This window comes from Ornithorhynchus anatinus, chromosome X2, assembly GCF_004115215.2.
Source record: "Ornithorhynchus anatinus isolate Pmale09 chromosome X2, mOrnAna1.pri.v4, whole genome shotgun sequence".
In the NCBI taxonomy this organism is placed as follows: Eukaryota; Metazoa; Chordata; class Mammalia; order Monotremata; family Ornithorhynchidae; genus Ornithorhynchus; species Ornithorhynchus anatinus.
In genome coordinates this window covers 27,664,003-27,676,636 of record NC_041750.1, presented here as the reverse complement: position 1 = coordinate 27,676,636, position 12,634 = coordinate 27,664,003, and the positions used below count along the sequence as shown (strand labels likewise).

The 12,634-nt window shown below is 51.3% G+C and overlaps 1 protein-coding gene across 2 annotated transcripts in view; it reads right to left on the bottom strand.

The window, feature by feature from the left end:
- Positions 1-12,634, bottom strand: part of CARMIL1 (capping protein regulator and myosin 1 linker 1) — an 85,716-nt gene that overhangs the window by 28,857 nt on the left and 44,225 nt on the right. The window contains exons 12-19 of one of the 2 annotated variants that reach the window (XM_029052898.1): positions 11,316-11,402; positions 8,135-8,238; positions 6,039-6,116; positions 5,738-5,814; positions 4,879-4,983; positions 3,210-3,279; positions 1,873-1,884; positions 768-849 (exon numbers count right to left, since the gene is read on the bottom strand). In XM_029052898.1, coding sequence (XP_028908731.1) covers positions 768-849; positions 1,873-1,884; positions 3,210-3,279; positions 4,879-4,983; positions 5,738-5,814; positions 6,039-6,116; positions 8,135-8,238; positions 11,316-11,402 — 615 coding nt within the window. The remainder of the gene's footprint in view (positions 1-767; positions 850-1,872; positions 1,885-3,209; positions 3,280-4,878; positions 4,984-5,737; positions 5,815-6,038; positions 6,117-8,134; positions 8,239-11,315; positions 11,403-12,634) is intronic. The other variant, XM_029052897.1, reaches the window with a different exon arrangement.

Genomic DNA, 12,634 nt, shown 5'->3' with positions numbered 1-12,634 from the left:
CAAAGAGACAATCCCTGCCCACACGGACTTGCCCGAGGTCACACAGCAGACACGTGGCGGAGCTGGGATTAGAACCCAGGGCCTCTGACTGCGAGGCTCGGGATCTTTCCTCTAGACTGCATTGCTCTCCAGGGATTTCAGATTGAACTAGCCATAGAGTATCACAAAAAATCAGAGGGCGGGAGAAAACAATTCTGCCCTAATTGTAAACTAGAGTTTAGCTGTTATCCCCATCTTGACTGTGAATATACTGTGGGTAGGGAATGTGACTATCGACTCTACTGTACTGTTCTCTTCCAGACACCGTGCTTGGCACATAATAAGAGCTCCATAAATACCACTGAATGACTGACTGACAGGGATTCCCAGGGATTCTTTCTTGGGTTCGCATCCTTTTTGTTGACAGTATTATGAACACCGCCAATAATTCTAATTACAGTGTTTAAGTCCTTATTCTGTGCCACACATTGCACTAAATTTGGGGATCAATACAAGCTAATCCAATCAGACAGTCCTTATTTCACATGGGGCTCCCTATCTAAGATGGAGGGAGGATGGGCTCTTCATCCCCATTCTACAGATGAGCAAACTGAGGGCCAGAGATGTTAAGCGACTTGCCCAGGGTCACCCAGCAAGACAGCAGCAGCGTTTAGGATTAGAACCCGGGTCCCCCCCATACTCAGTCCCATGGTCTTCCCACGAGCAGCCTTCCCCGTGTTCCCTCAGAGGGCGGTTTTGCGAGTCCTCATATTTTTCCGCGTCCTCACCGTTGTCGGAAATGTCGAGGCTGGTGATGTTGTGGATCTCGGCGATGCAGCCTTCCAGGACCTGGGCCCCTCCTGAGCGCAGCTAGAAGGCAAAATCCAACCCAAACATGGCACAGCCAGACAAATCAAGCAGCCACGGGAGGCCTGGGTCAGGCGACACCATGGCGAAAGCAAGGTTTTCTGAGCATGCAGCTCGGGGGGTTAAAAAAAACTATTAGAAAGTCTCACAGCAAACAGTCCTGGTGTCACTCCCAAACCACCCTTCCTTTTTGATTTTTTAAAATGAAATTTGTTAAGTGCTTACTCTGTGCCAGGCACCGTTTATGTCCCGGAGTAGATATAAGATCATCAGGTTGGACACTATCCATGTCCCTCGCAGGACTCACACTCTTAATCCCCATTTACCAGATGAGGTAACTGAGACATGTGAAGTTAAGTGACTTGCCCAAGGCCACATGGCAGACAAATGGAGCCGGGATTAAAATCCAGGTCCTACCGACTCCCAGGCCGTGCCCCATCCACTGGGTCACACTGCTTCACTGCACCGGGGCCGGAAAGGAAGGGGTCTGAACGGGAGCCCCCCGGGTCTGACGCTACCACCGAGAGAAACCGGAGCTTCCCCGTCCCAGCTCCTCGGCTCTGAGGAAGCTCAATTACGAGGTGTGCAAGGGACAGCTTCCGCCTTCGTAAACGACAGATAAGCCTCAGTCCAGTCATGGAAGCTCTGGGACCCGGAAACTGAGTGAGGGATTGATATTGGCGGCGGTGGTTTGTGCCACTTAAGCCCTCCGGGCTCTGCCAGCCGTGTTTCTGCCGGGACACAGATAGCAACGAGGAAGTCCAGGGCGAAGGTACAGGTCTGTATTTTCAGAGGAGCAGATGGGAGACACAGGGAATTTGGATTCTCCCACTGCAATTTTCTGAGTCCTTTCCCTAGGAGTTCCAGGCAGGATATTTTCAAACCGGGCCAATCAGGAATAGATGCCGGTAGTCATCTGACAACTGGGTAAAAAATGGCAACAAAGTTTGGGTCTCAAAGTGGACAAAAGAGAAATGAAAACGGGTGGGATATTGACTGATGGCACGAGAAGAAAAAGGTACTTACACAGTGGCCGAGCTACGGAAAGCCCAAGGAGAGAAAGTGAAATTCAGTGATCAGGATGGAGCAAGGAGGATAATGGAGATGGAATTTCCCAATTAATCACCAAACAATCACATTTACTGAATGATTGCAGATCACCGTGCTAAGTGCTTGGGAGAATACACTATAACAATCCCCACCAATGGCCCATGGGAAACAGCAACATTGAGAATTAGCTTCTCCACTCCTGGAATTGGCTCCAGGAAAAGTTAGTGTGAGCAAACAGAGTGGGACAAAGATTAATCCTTCATAGAAAAATGTTCATATTGAACCAGGCACTTCACCAGCACTGGACACTCACGGTCTGGTCAGCTGAGGAACGTCTCTGACAGAGGCAACAGGACACCCGGAGAAATCATATGCTGGTTGCTTTCCTGGATGTCACTCCTCACGGTTAGGGATGGACCACCCAACGCCCCTGATTCTCCCCTCTCCATCCCTACTCTCCTTCCAGGTGCTCAGCATGGACCGTCCAACGCCTCTGACTCTCCCCTCTCCATCCCCGACTCTCCCTCCAGGGATCCAGCACGGACCATCCAACGCTCCTGACTCTCCTCTCTCCTCTCGACTTATGTGTGCATCTTTCCTAACCCTGTAGGTGTGTCCATCTCTCTCAACAGATCGTGGACCAGGCCACCACTGGTCAGTCCCGTGGCCCATCCAGCCCAGGATGCTTGGGGTGGTAACACCTACTCTGTGTATCAGCGAGCCTGAAAAGCCACCGCCAATAACTTTTGTTTCCATCTCAGGCCAACTAGGGGGCTACCCCATCCCCTAAAGGTCACTGTGTTAGGATGAGGCAGCTCTGGACGTCATGGACCGTGATTTTTTTCCCGAAGAACTTAGTGCCTTGTTTGGTGCCCAGCGCCCAGAAGGCACTCAGTACAGTGCACAGGGCTTGACACCCAGGAGATGTTGAAAAATACTACAGAATGGATCAGCGTTCAACAATCACTTCACTGTTATTCAAACGGAATTGCCCAGGCCAAACCGCCTCTTGGCCTCAAAAATAATGCTTCCTGATGCCTTGGAGAGGATGAGGCAGTCCGGAACTCTAGACCGAACACTGACCCTCTTGCAGGGCCCTGGGGGATGGGGTTCAGGCCCCAAGGGGACCAGAAACATTGGTCGGCATTGGCGAGGCTAGAACTTCCACAGCCTGGGGAGGAAAAATTCAAAGCACCAAGAGATCCAGCTTGTATCCCCAGGGAGGCTAGAACTTCCACAGCCTGGGGAGGAAAAATTCAAAGCACCAAGAGATCCAGCTTGTATCCCCAGGGACTACCTGGGGCGGTCCTCACCTCGCAATTGCTGAGATCCAGTGACACCTCCTTCAGATGATGATTGCAGGCCAGCCCCAGTAAGAGCGCTCTGGAAAAAGAAAAGCCCGTTAAAAGGAAAATCTGCCAGCGCTGAATTTGCCATGACAAAAGCTAAGTCCGGCCTGTTCTCAAAACCCAGTCCTGCTCACAGGGCCAGTCCAAAGCCTCGTCTTCGGAGAGAAAGAACGGAACGGTCAGTTTTACCGCTTGTTCCAGCAGCCCCAATGCTGTGCTGTGGCGGCTCTCTTTCTCTCTCCCAGGAGTCGAGACCTATAAGATCCTGTTCCTGTGCGAACAGACCCACATCTGGCCAACTGTGCTCTGAAATTGAGTGATGCTCACTGTAGGGAAATTCCCACTTGCATCTACCGGGTGTAGACACTTTGAGGTCTGGAAGATTATTAAGGAAGCGTCAATTTAGAGATGGCACGTCAAAGGCATTTTCTCTACGGGGATTTTCAGGAAGTAAGCTGTCCGCTGTCAGCGTGAGGAAGGGGCGGGGGAAGCGGAGGGAGTCGTGGCCAGGGTCTCAGCAGACCGGAGCAGTAGCCCGTGACTCCATTTTGCCCTCACCCAATCCCAGTCTGGTGGACAGCCCAGTTCTCCCAGCCCGCATTTTCCTGCTTCCCCATCACTGGGGGCAGAAAGGGGAATTCCTGACTAACCTCACCATGAGGCATTCCCATCGCAGGGACAAGGGGGGTTGGGACACCAGTGGAAGGAACATCCTGGAATTTGGGAGGCAGCACGGCAGAACGGAGCTCCAATGCCTTTCAAGAATTCTGGGAAATGAATCTATCTCTGGGAAGGTATATTTTTTTATGGCATTTGTTGAGCGCTTACTGTGTTCCAGGCACTGTACTAAGCGCTGGGGTAGGCACAACCTAATCAGGATGGACACAGTCCCTGTGTCACATGGGGCTCAAAGACTCAGTCCCCAACTTACAGATGAAGGAACAGAGGCACAGTGAAGTGAAGCGACTTGCCCAAGATCACACAGCAGACAGGTGGCAGGGCTGGGATCTGAACCCAGGTCTTGCGGACTCCCAGGTCTGTGCTCTATCCATTAGGACATGCCGCTTCCCACGGTTAAGAGCAAAATGGTGACGAGTGTGACTCACGGGCTTCTCTGCGTCTCTCACCAAATGCCGACATGGACGGCTGCTGGTGGGTTCCCCCTGTTACTCCTCCTTCAGAGGACCCAGGCCAGGGGAGACAGGGGTGGAGGGGCAGCAAGATGGTAGCCGGAGAGGTGGCCAGAAAGCGAGGAGGCCCATACAACCCGAGACCGCCCAGTGACCCCTAAATGACCGAACGTCAAACCGTAGACACCCACTGCCCCAGAAAGTCAATCGACACGAGGTTTGTTGGTAGGTGAGGGTGGATTTCCAAGCCTGACAGGACCAGGGTGCAGAGATGCGGCCCTGCAGGTGGGATGCTGTCCCCCAGAGGTCCACCCACGGGCACCCCGCAGAGGCAGATGGCCGGGAACCACCGGCTTCGCCCTCCTGCTTTCTCTTCCGGAAAACCATGGCACCCTACAATCGGCCTTCCCGCTCACCCCAAGGGCAGATGGCCCGTGCCAGCCTCCGCGAGGACCCACGGCCGTGGGGACGGAGAAGAGACGGGAGCATAGGTCGGGACTTACTTCAGAGGGTCCGGAGCCAGTCGGGTGCCGGCCAGGTTGATGTGTCTCAAGGCGAGCGAGCTGCTGAAGAACTGCTTGAAGGCCTGGGGGACTTCCTTTCCTTTCCTGGGGCCGAAGCGGAGACACGCAACCGATCCGTGAGTGACCCCATGTCCAGCCCTAGGCCCCGACTCGGTACTAGCTACACCCGCTGGATTTGTAGACCGCTTTGTTTCTCCCCAGAACTTTCCCTCCAGATAGGGAGGGTTTCTTCCCATTTTGGGCGAATCACTTAACTTATCTGTGCCTTAGTTACCTCATCTGTGAAATGGAGATTAAAAAATTGTGAGCCCCATGTGGGATACAGACTGTGTCCAACCTGATTAGCTTGTACCTACCCCAGCACTTAGTACAGTGCTAGGCACACAGTGAGCGCTTAACAAGCACCACAAAAACCCCCCGAAGAACCTCCAGCAGGAACACCCAGCCATCAATCCCATCACCCACAGGGCTCCTACTCTAGCCTTCTGTTCCAACCTCTACTTCCTGCCCCTGCCGTGTGACCAGAATAATAATAATCACGCTTATTAAGCACTTACTACCCGCCTAGCACTGTTCTAAGCACTGGGGTAGATACAAGCTAATCGAGTTGGACACGGTCCCCGTCCCACACGAGGCTCACAGTCTTAATCCCCATTTTACAGATGAGGGAACCGAGGCCCGGAGAAGTTAAGCGACTGGGCCAGGGTCGCCCGGCAGACAAGTGAGGAAACTGGGATTAGAACTCGGCTCCTTCTAACTCCCAGGCCCTCGCTCTAGCCACTAAGCCACACTGTTTCTCTAAAGAAACCAGCCCTTGGGGGCTAAGTCGAGCATATACCGGTGAGAGAAGACCGTTCGGGAGAGGTTGAGGACGGCGAGGTGTCGGAGGCATCCGCGCAGGAGAGCACTGCACACCTGGGAATGGGAAACCACAGATTGCTGAGCAAAGGATACTCACCCCCCCGCTCCATCTCTCCTTCTCTCCAACCATCCCTCCCTCTATCTTTTCCTCCCTCCGAGTCTGGATAGACGTCCGGGCAACTGGCCCAGCGCTTAGAAGAAAGAAAGCACCGGACATATGTAACAAATGACAACCACGATTACAGTTTTACCCCGGCAAAGTGGTAAAGGAACATTACCGTGTCCAGGGCGCACTCGGTGCTGGATAAATCCAGGTGAGTGATGGCGTTGGGCTGGGCCAAAAAATTGCACAGGTACTGGGGTGGACCGGAGAGACAGAGTCAGACACAGAGAGAGAAAGAGAGTGAGATGGGAGGGAGTTCAGAGGGCTCCTCTGGAGCCCGATGCAGTGATTCCCAAAAGCTCGTTGCGGGCAGGGAATTCTTTTTATATTTTGTATGCTCCCAAGTGCTCAGTACAGTGCTCTGCACAAAGTAAGCACTCAGTAAATACAATTGATGACTCTTCACTAGTGCTCATGCCAGGAGGAGGAGGACTGTGGGTTGGCCAGCTGCCCTATGGATCCACCTTAAATTTGCTGTCCAAAGGGGGCTCCTTGGCGACTCTGGGCTTCAAGGAGAGTTTCTACTTGGTGGAAGTGGATCCAGGGGCCAAGGTAGGTTCATCTCCTACTAAAATCAGATCTCCTCAGGAAGCCTTCCTTGACTAACCTCATTTCCCCACCTTATTCGCCCTCCCTTGAGCATCACCTACATGCTTTTAGCACTTTAAAACTCACCCAACCCCCTCTGCACTTTTGTACCTCTCCTCGTACTGTGCCATTTCCCCTATCTGTAACATTTTAATTTCTGCCTTTCCCGTTGGATTGTAAGCTCCTCAAGGGCACGTATTGTGTCTACCAACTCTATTTTACTCTCCTAAGTGACAAGTACGGTGCTCTGCGGTAAATCAATCGATCGGTGGAATTTATTAAGCTCCTGTGACGTATCAAGCACTGTACTAAGCAGTTGGGAGAGTCCAGTAGAGTTGGTAGACACATTTCCTGCACATGGTGAGCGTACAGTCTAGATAGGGGGGAGACAGACGTTAATGTGAATAAATTATAGATACGTCTGTAAGTGCCGTATGTGTACATAAGTGCTGTGCTTGGCATAAAGTGCTCAGAAAAAAACAAAACTCCACTGATTGATTAATTGACCTTAGCAACGACTTCCCATTTGACAGTATCCTTCCCGGCTGCTGACTGTAAAGTTTGTGAAGATTCATTTGTGCAGGGATGCTAGCTTGAGTGCAGTGAATTTCAGATATCATCAGAATAATATTACAAAGAGAATGTTTGATTATTTTTTGAGAATAGTATTTGTTAAGTGCTATGTGACAAGCCCTGTTCTAAGCCCTGGGGTACACACAAGGTCACTGGGTTGGACATCGTCCCTGTCTCACATGGGGCTCACAACCTACGTAAGAGGGAGAACAGGTATTGAATACTCATTTTAAAGCTGAAGAGGCTTAGGCGCAGAGAAGTTAAGTGACTTGTCCAGGGTCACAGAGGGCTGGAACCCAGGTCCTCTGACTCCCAGGTCTGTGCTCTTTCTATTAGGCCACGCCGATTCACTTTGTAATAATGAAATAATTTTCCTGGCGCTTTTACAATTTCCTATCATCTGTTCTTTTCCACTGGGACTTGCATTTTATCCTTAAAATTATGAGAAGTGGAGACCCGGGAAAATTCAGCAACTTTCCTGAGGTCACCTAGTAGGAGGCCGGGGCAGAACCGGCACTCAAAGCCAGGACCCCCGACAGCCGCAGTCGTGCTCAGCAGCCTGGTCTAGTGGAAAGAGCACAGATATGGGAATCAGAGAAACTGGGTTCTAATCCTGACTTCACCATTTGCCTGCTATGTCACCTTGGAGGAGTCACTTCACTTCCTTAGTACAGTGCCTGGCTCATAGTAAGCGCTTAATAAATACCATAATTATCATTATTCTCTGTGCCTCAGTTCCCTCATCAGCAAAACAGGGATTCAATACCAGTTCTCCCTCCTATGTGGACTCTGAACACTAGGTAGGACCTGTTGAGCTTTGTAGTGCTTAGTACGGTGCTTGACACATAGTAAGCTCTTAACAAATACCACAATTATTAGATGAGAACCTTCCACCCAAAGCGGGGGGGACGTGGTCTTCAAGATCTGGTTCCTTCTGGACGGGTCAACCAATTCAAATCTCTCTGAACCTCCTCGATTCTCCTCCCGTCCCCAACCCCGGGCCGCAAGCCAGTCCCCGCCCGGGCCAAGGCCGCAACGAGAAGAACCTACCGAGAAGTCATCCCCCCGAAGGGCATTTCCGGAGAGGTCCAGGTGGGTGAGGGTGGTGGCAATTAGCTGGTTGGCACCGAGGGACTGGGAGAGATTATTCACTCCTGTAACACAGAGATGTCTGGGTCGTCGTATGCTTTTGGTCATCGTGCCGGCCCCCGGCCCCACGGCTACTGTCCCTGAGACCAGCGAGAGGGTCCCGGCGTCGGCCGGATATTCCCGAGTCCTGGCCTCCGATCCCCTCTTTGGAAACGATACTCTGTCAGCTTTAATTCATGGCTTTTGTTGAGCTGGTGTGAGGTCTGCCCTGGACCATGTCACGGACGGGAGATTCTGGGAGAAGGGGTGAGGCTGGGCCGACCCGACACGCTTGTATCTACCTCAGTACTGAGAACAGTGCTTGACACGCAGCAGGCGCTTAACAAACACCATCATTATTACTATTAAACGGGGCACGCGCAAAGACTGTCCCTTGGGGCCCTGCTTTGCCTACTGTTGCCGCGCCTGGTGCTGTTTTCATTTTCGCCCCTCTCTCCCGGCTTCCGCTCAGAGGGAGAGCCATTCCTTTCCCCGATCACACACCGGCCTGTCCGTGAAGCTGCTTCCGGTGTCAGCTTCCAGCTGGAGGGCCGTGCTCTACCTTCTTTCCGACCGACCGATTTCAGCTCCCCATCCAGCGCTATTCTGCCTACCCTGCCTCGTCCGCTCTCCCCCGTGTCCCCCAAGCTGAACTGACTTTGTCCACCATCCCGTCTCGTCCCTTGCGGTGGAGGGTGGCCCGGAAGGGACACCAGTGGAACTGCCCCAGATATAGCAACCGCCCACGTCTCTCAGGTCTCCCAGCTGTAGGGAAGGTCGGACAGCCCTGCAGTTCTGGAGGCCTTTAGTTTAGTCTGGAGCCTGGATCCATGTTCCACTGCGCACGATCTAATGGCTTCCCAAGGGATATTCGGGCCTTCTGGCTCTGGCTAATGTGTGATCAGTCAGAAATGCTTGCATTATCCGCTCTGTGGAATCACGACCTTGAATGCATGCCCATGGTGATGTCCTGAGGTATTTCCTCCTTGACACTAAATGACTGGACTCGCTCATTTAACTCCTTGGTCAACGCTCCAGCCTAACCTTCTGCCCAATGCAACCTCCCATATAGGTCTCCAAAGCTCTTCGAAGTCTCTCATTCAATATACCGCGTTCCAAGGTCCAGACAGCCCCAGCGTTGCCAGAATGGGTTACATTTATGTCTCGTGTCATATTTCTGATTTTACAGCTTTTGTCCTTAGGCTCTGCTCACCTGGTCTTACCTTGCAAAGCCACCAATTATGGCATTATCTAATCACACAATCATTCATTTGGTACAAGGTTTGGGGCACCATCTAGGAGCACAGTATGTATTTATGGTGTGGGGAGGTGTGGTTAGGAATTAACACTGGGGGGACCACCAAGCCGATTGTCTCCCTGACTGGACTTTGATCTCGTCTCTTTCGCCATCGACCTCTCGCCCACATCCCACCTCCGGCCTGGAATGCCCTCCCTCCTCATATCAGACAGATAATCGTTCTCCCCCACTTCAAAGCCTTACTGAAGGCACATCTCCTCCAAGAAGCCTTCCCTCTTCTCCTCTTCTCCCACTCCCTTCTGCATCATCTTCACTTGCTCCCTTCATTCAACTTCCCTCCCATCCCCACCGCACATGCGTATATAGCTGAAATTTGTTTATTTAATACTAATATCTGTCTCCCCCTCTAGACCGTGAGCTCACTGTGGGCAGGGAATTCTGTTTGTTGTTGTTCTCTCCCAAGCGCTTACCATGGTGTTTTGCAAAAAGTAAGCATTCAATAAATACAAGTGAAGGAATGAATGACCTCAAGGTCTAGGGGAGCAGATGAGCCTAGCTGGATGCATGGACTTACACAAGGGACAGGATGGGGAATACAGCCAGGACACAGCCCGGTCCTCTTCTTGGAAAAGAGTGCGGGGGGGGGGAGCTCAGAAGAGGGAGAGAGGGAAGGAGACGGGAAGGAAGAAGAAAGCGATCTGGCTTGGGTGTGGGTGACAGGTAAGGGCCGGAATCCAAATTCCCAATTTGGAATCTCTCGGTATCTGACAGAATCTCTCTCACTGAAGGGCAGGGGAGGGGGTGGGCAGGGAGGGGAGGGGGTGGGCAGGGATGGAAGGGAAGAGCCCCGAGAGAGGAGGGGCAGTTTCACACCTTTAAGTCTGAAGTGAATTCTCAAGGGTTTTCTCACCAGGGGTGGCTCGATAGGGAAAAAAATCTCTGACGATGGGCTTGGAAATTTACCAACTCAGGAAGCCGTCGCTTCGCGACTTTCAGATGGGGGGGAATATAGCTTGCCGTTCTGAGTGAAGGCGATGAAATGGCCAAAGTTATTCCGGCCAGCTGATTTGATTATTCCCGGCCCCTTCACCGATAATCCATTTATTTCCTGCCAAGGGGCCCCACCATGTGGCAGAGTGCCACTTTTGCTCAAGCAGCCACAGGAGAAATTCCAGGTGGGGAAGCTGCTGCAGGAAACCACTTTCCCTTCGATTCTGTTAAAAGCCCTTTAACGTTCATTAAGCCTTGAGAAAAACCAAAGTGGGAAAAAGCTGCGGTCTCTCGGAAAGACCTCTGGGAAGGCCTCTTCGTTGGGAAAAGGAACTGGTCGCTCGATAAAGCAAACTGGATACGTCTCCAAATTCAGATCGAGATCCAGGGGGCTTGTAATACTACTAATAATTATTATTATGGTATTCGTTAAGGGTTACTATGTGCTAAGCACTGTTCAAAGCGTGGGGGGGGGGGCGGCGATACAAGGTGATCTGGTTGTCCCACGTGGGGCTCACAGTTTTTAATCCCCATTTTACAGATGAGGCACAGAGAAGTTAACTGACTTGCCCAAAGTCAAACAGCTGGCAAGCGGCGGAGCTGGGATTAGAACCCATGACCTCTGACTCCCAAGCCCGGGCTCTTTCCACTGAGCCATGCCGCTTCTCTAATTATGGTATTTGTTAAGCGCTTACTGTGTGCTAAGCACTGTTCTAACGGCTGGGGTAGATACGGGGTAATCAGGTTGTCCCGCGTGGGGCTCACCACGTAACGTTCACAAACACACGTTTCCTGAATAAGGTATTTTGAGGCAGAGGAGATAGAAGAAAACAAGCCAATTCAAGTTTACTGTACCTTTAGGTGACAATGAGGTTTTCGATAAATTCAAGTGTTTCAGACCCTTGGGGAGCTTGGCGAAATGGATACTTAGATAGGAAACACCTAAAAGGGAAAAAGACAGATGCAGTTAAATGTTTCCTCTTTCCCAGAACTGCAACTCTGTGTAAGATCCACTTCTCCCTTCATCTGGCCGTTTCCTCCCTCTTTTACTATTTTATTTCCTCTTCCTCATCATCAGTGGTACTTATTGAGCACTACCTATGTGCAGAGACTGTATTAAATGCTTGGTTCACTTTCACCAACACTTCCCCATTTCTCTCTGACCTCAGCATTTCCAGAATTTCCCCCAAACACAGCGTAGATCACAATCACATCCCAGTAACCCATTGGAGTGGAAGTTCTTCAAAGTCAGGGAACAAGTCCTGTGCTTCCGCCGAACTCTCTCAAGCGTTCAACACAGTGCATTACACTGTAGAAGCAGCGTGGCCTAGTGAAAAAAGCACGAGTTCAGGAGTCAGAGGACCTGAGTTCTAATCCCGGCTCCGCCATTTGCCTGCTGAGGGACCTTGGGCAAGTGGCCTAGTGAAAAAAGGCCCGAGTCCAGAAGTGAGAGGACCTGAGTTCGAATTTCAGCTCCGCCACTTGCCTGCTGAGGGACCTCAAACAAATCGCTTCGTGTTTCTGTGCCTCGGTTCCCTCGCCTGCAAAATGGGGATTCAGTTTCTGTTCTCCCTCCTACTTAGACTGTGAGCCTTGAGACCTGATGATCTTGCATCCACTCCAGAGCTAAGTACAGTGCTTGGCACAAAGTAAGCACTTAAATACCACGGTCATTATTATCACATTCAGTGGGTCCTCAGTAAATACTATCATCCCGTGTGTATGTGTGTGACGGCATTTGAGTACTCACTGAGTGTAATACACACACACATCCCCACACACACACCCACACAAAGATTTTATATATTCAAAGAAGACTCTCCTGACAGTGAAGCTTAGCTATGAAAAAAATGTGTGAGCGACTGAGTAGGCCAATGTGTGATCCAAGTGCTGGCTTCCCAAGGCACACGAAAACGTTGTCCCTTGTTGTGAACTATTAATAGTTCACAAAATCTGCTTCCTCTAGTCCTTCGAAATGCACCTCAAATCCAAACGGATTTCTTTTGTTCCAAAAGACGTTGTGTGGCCCAGTGGAAAGAACACAGGCCTGGGAGTCAGAGAACCTGGATTCTAAAACCGGCTCTACCAACTGCTGGCTATGTGACCTCGGGCAAGCCACTTAACTTCTCTGGGCCTCAGTTTCCTCAACTGTAAAATGGAGATTGAATCCTACT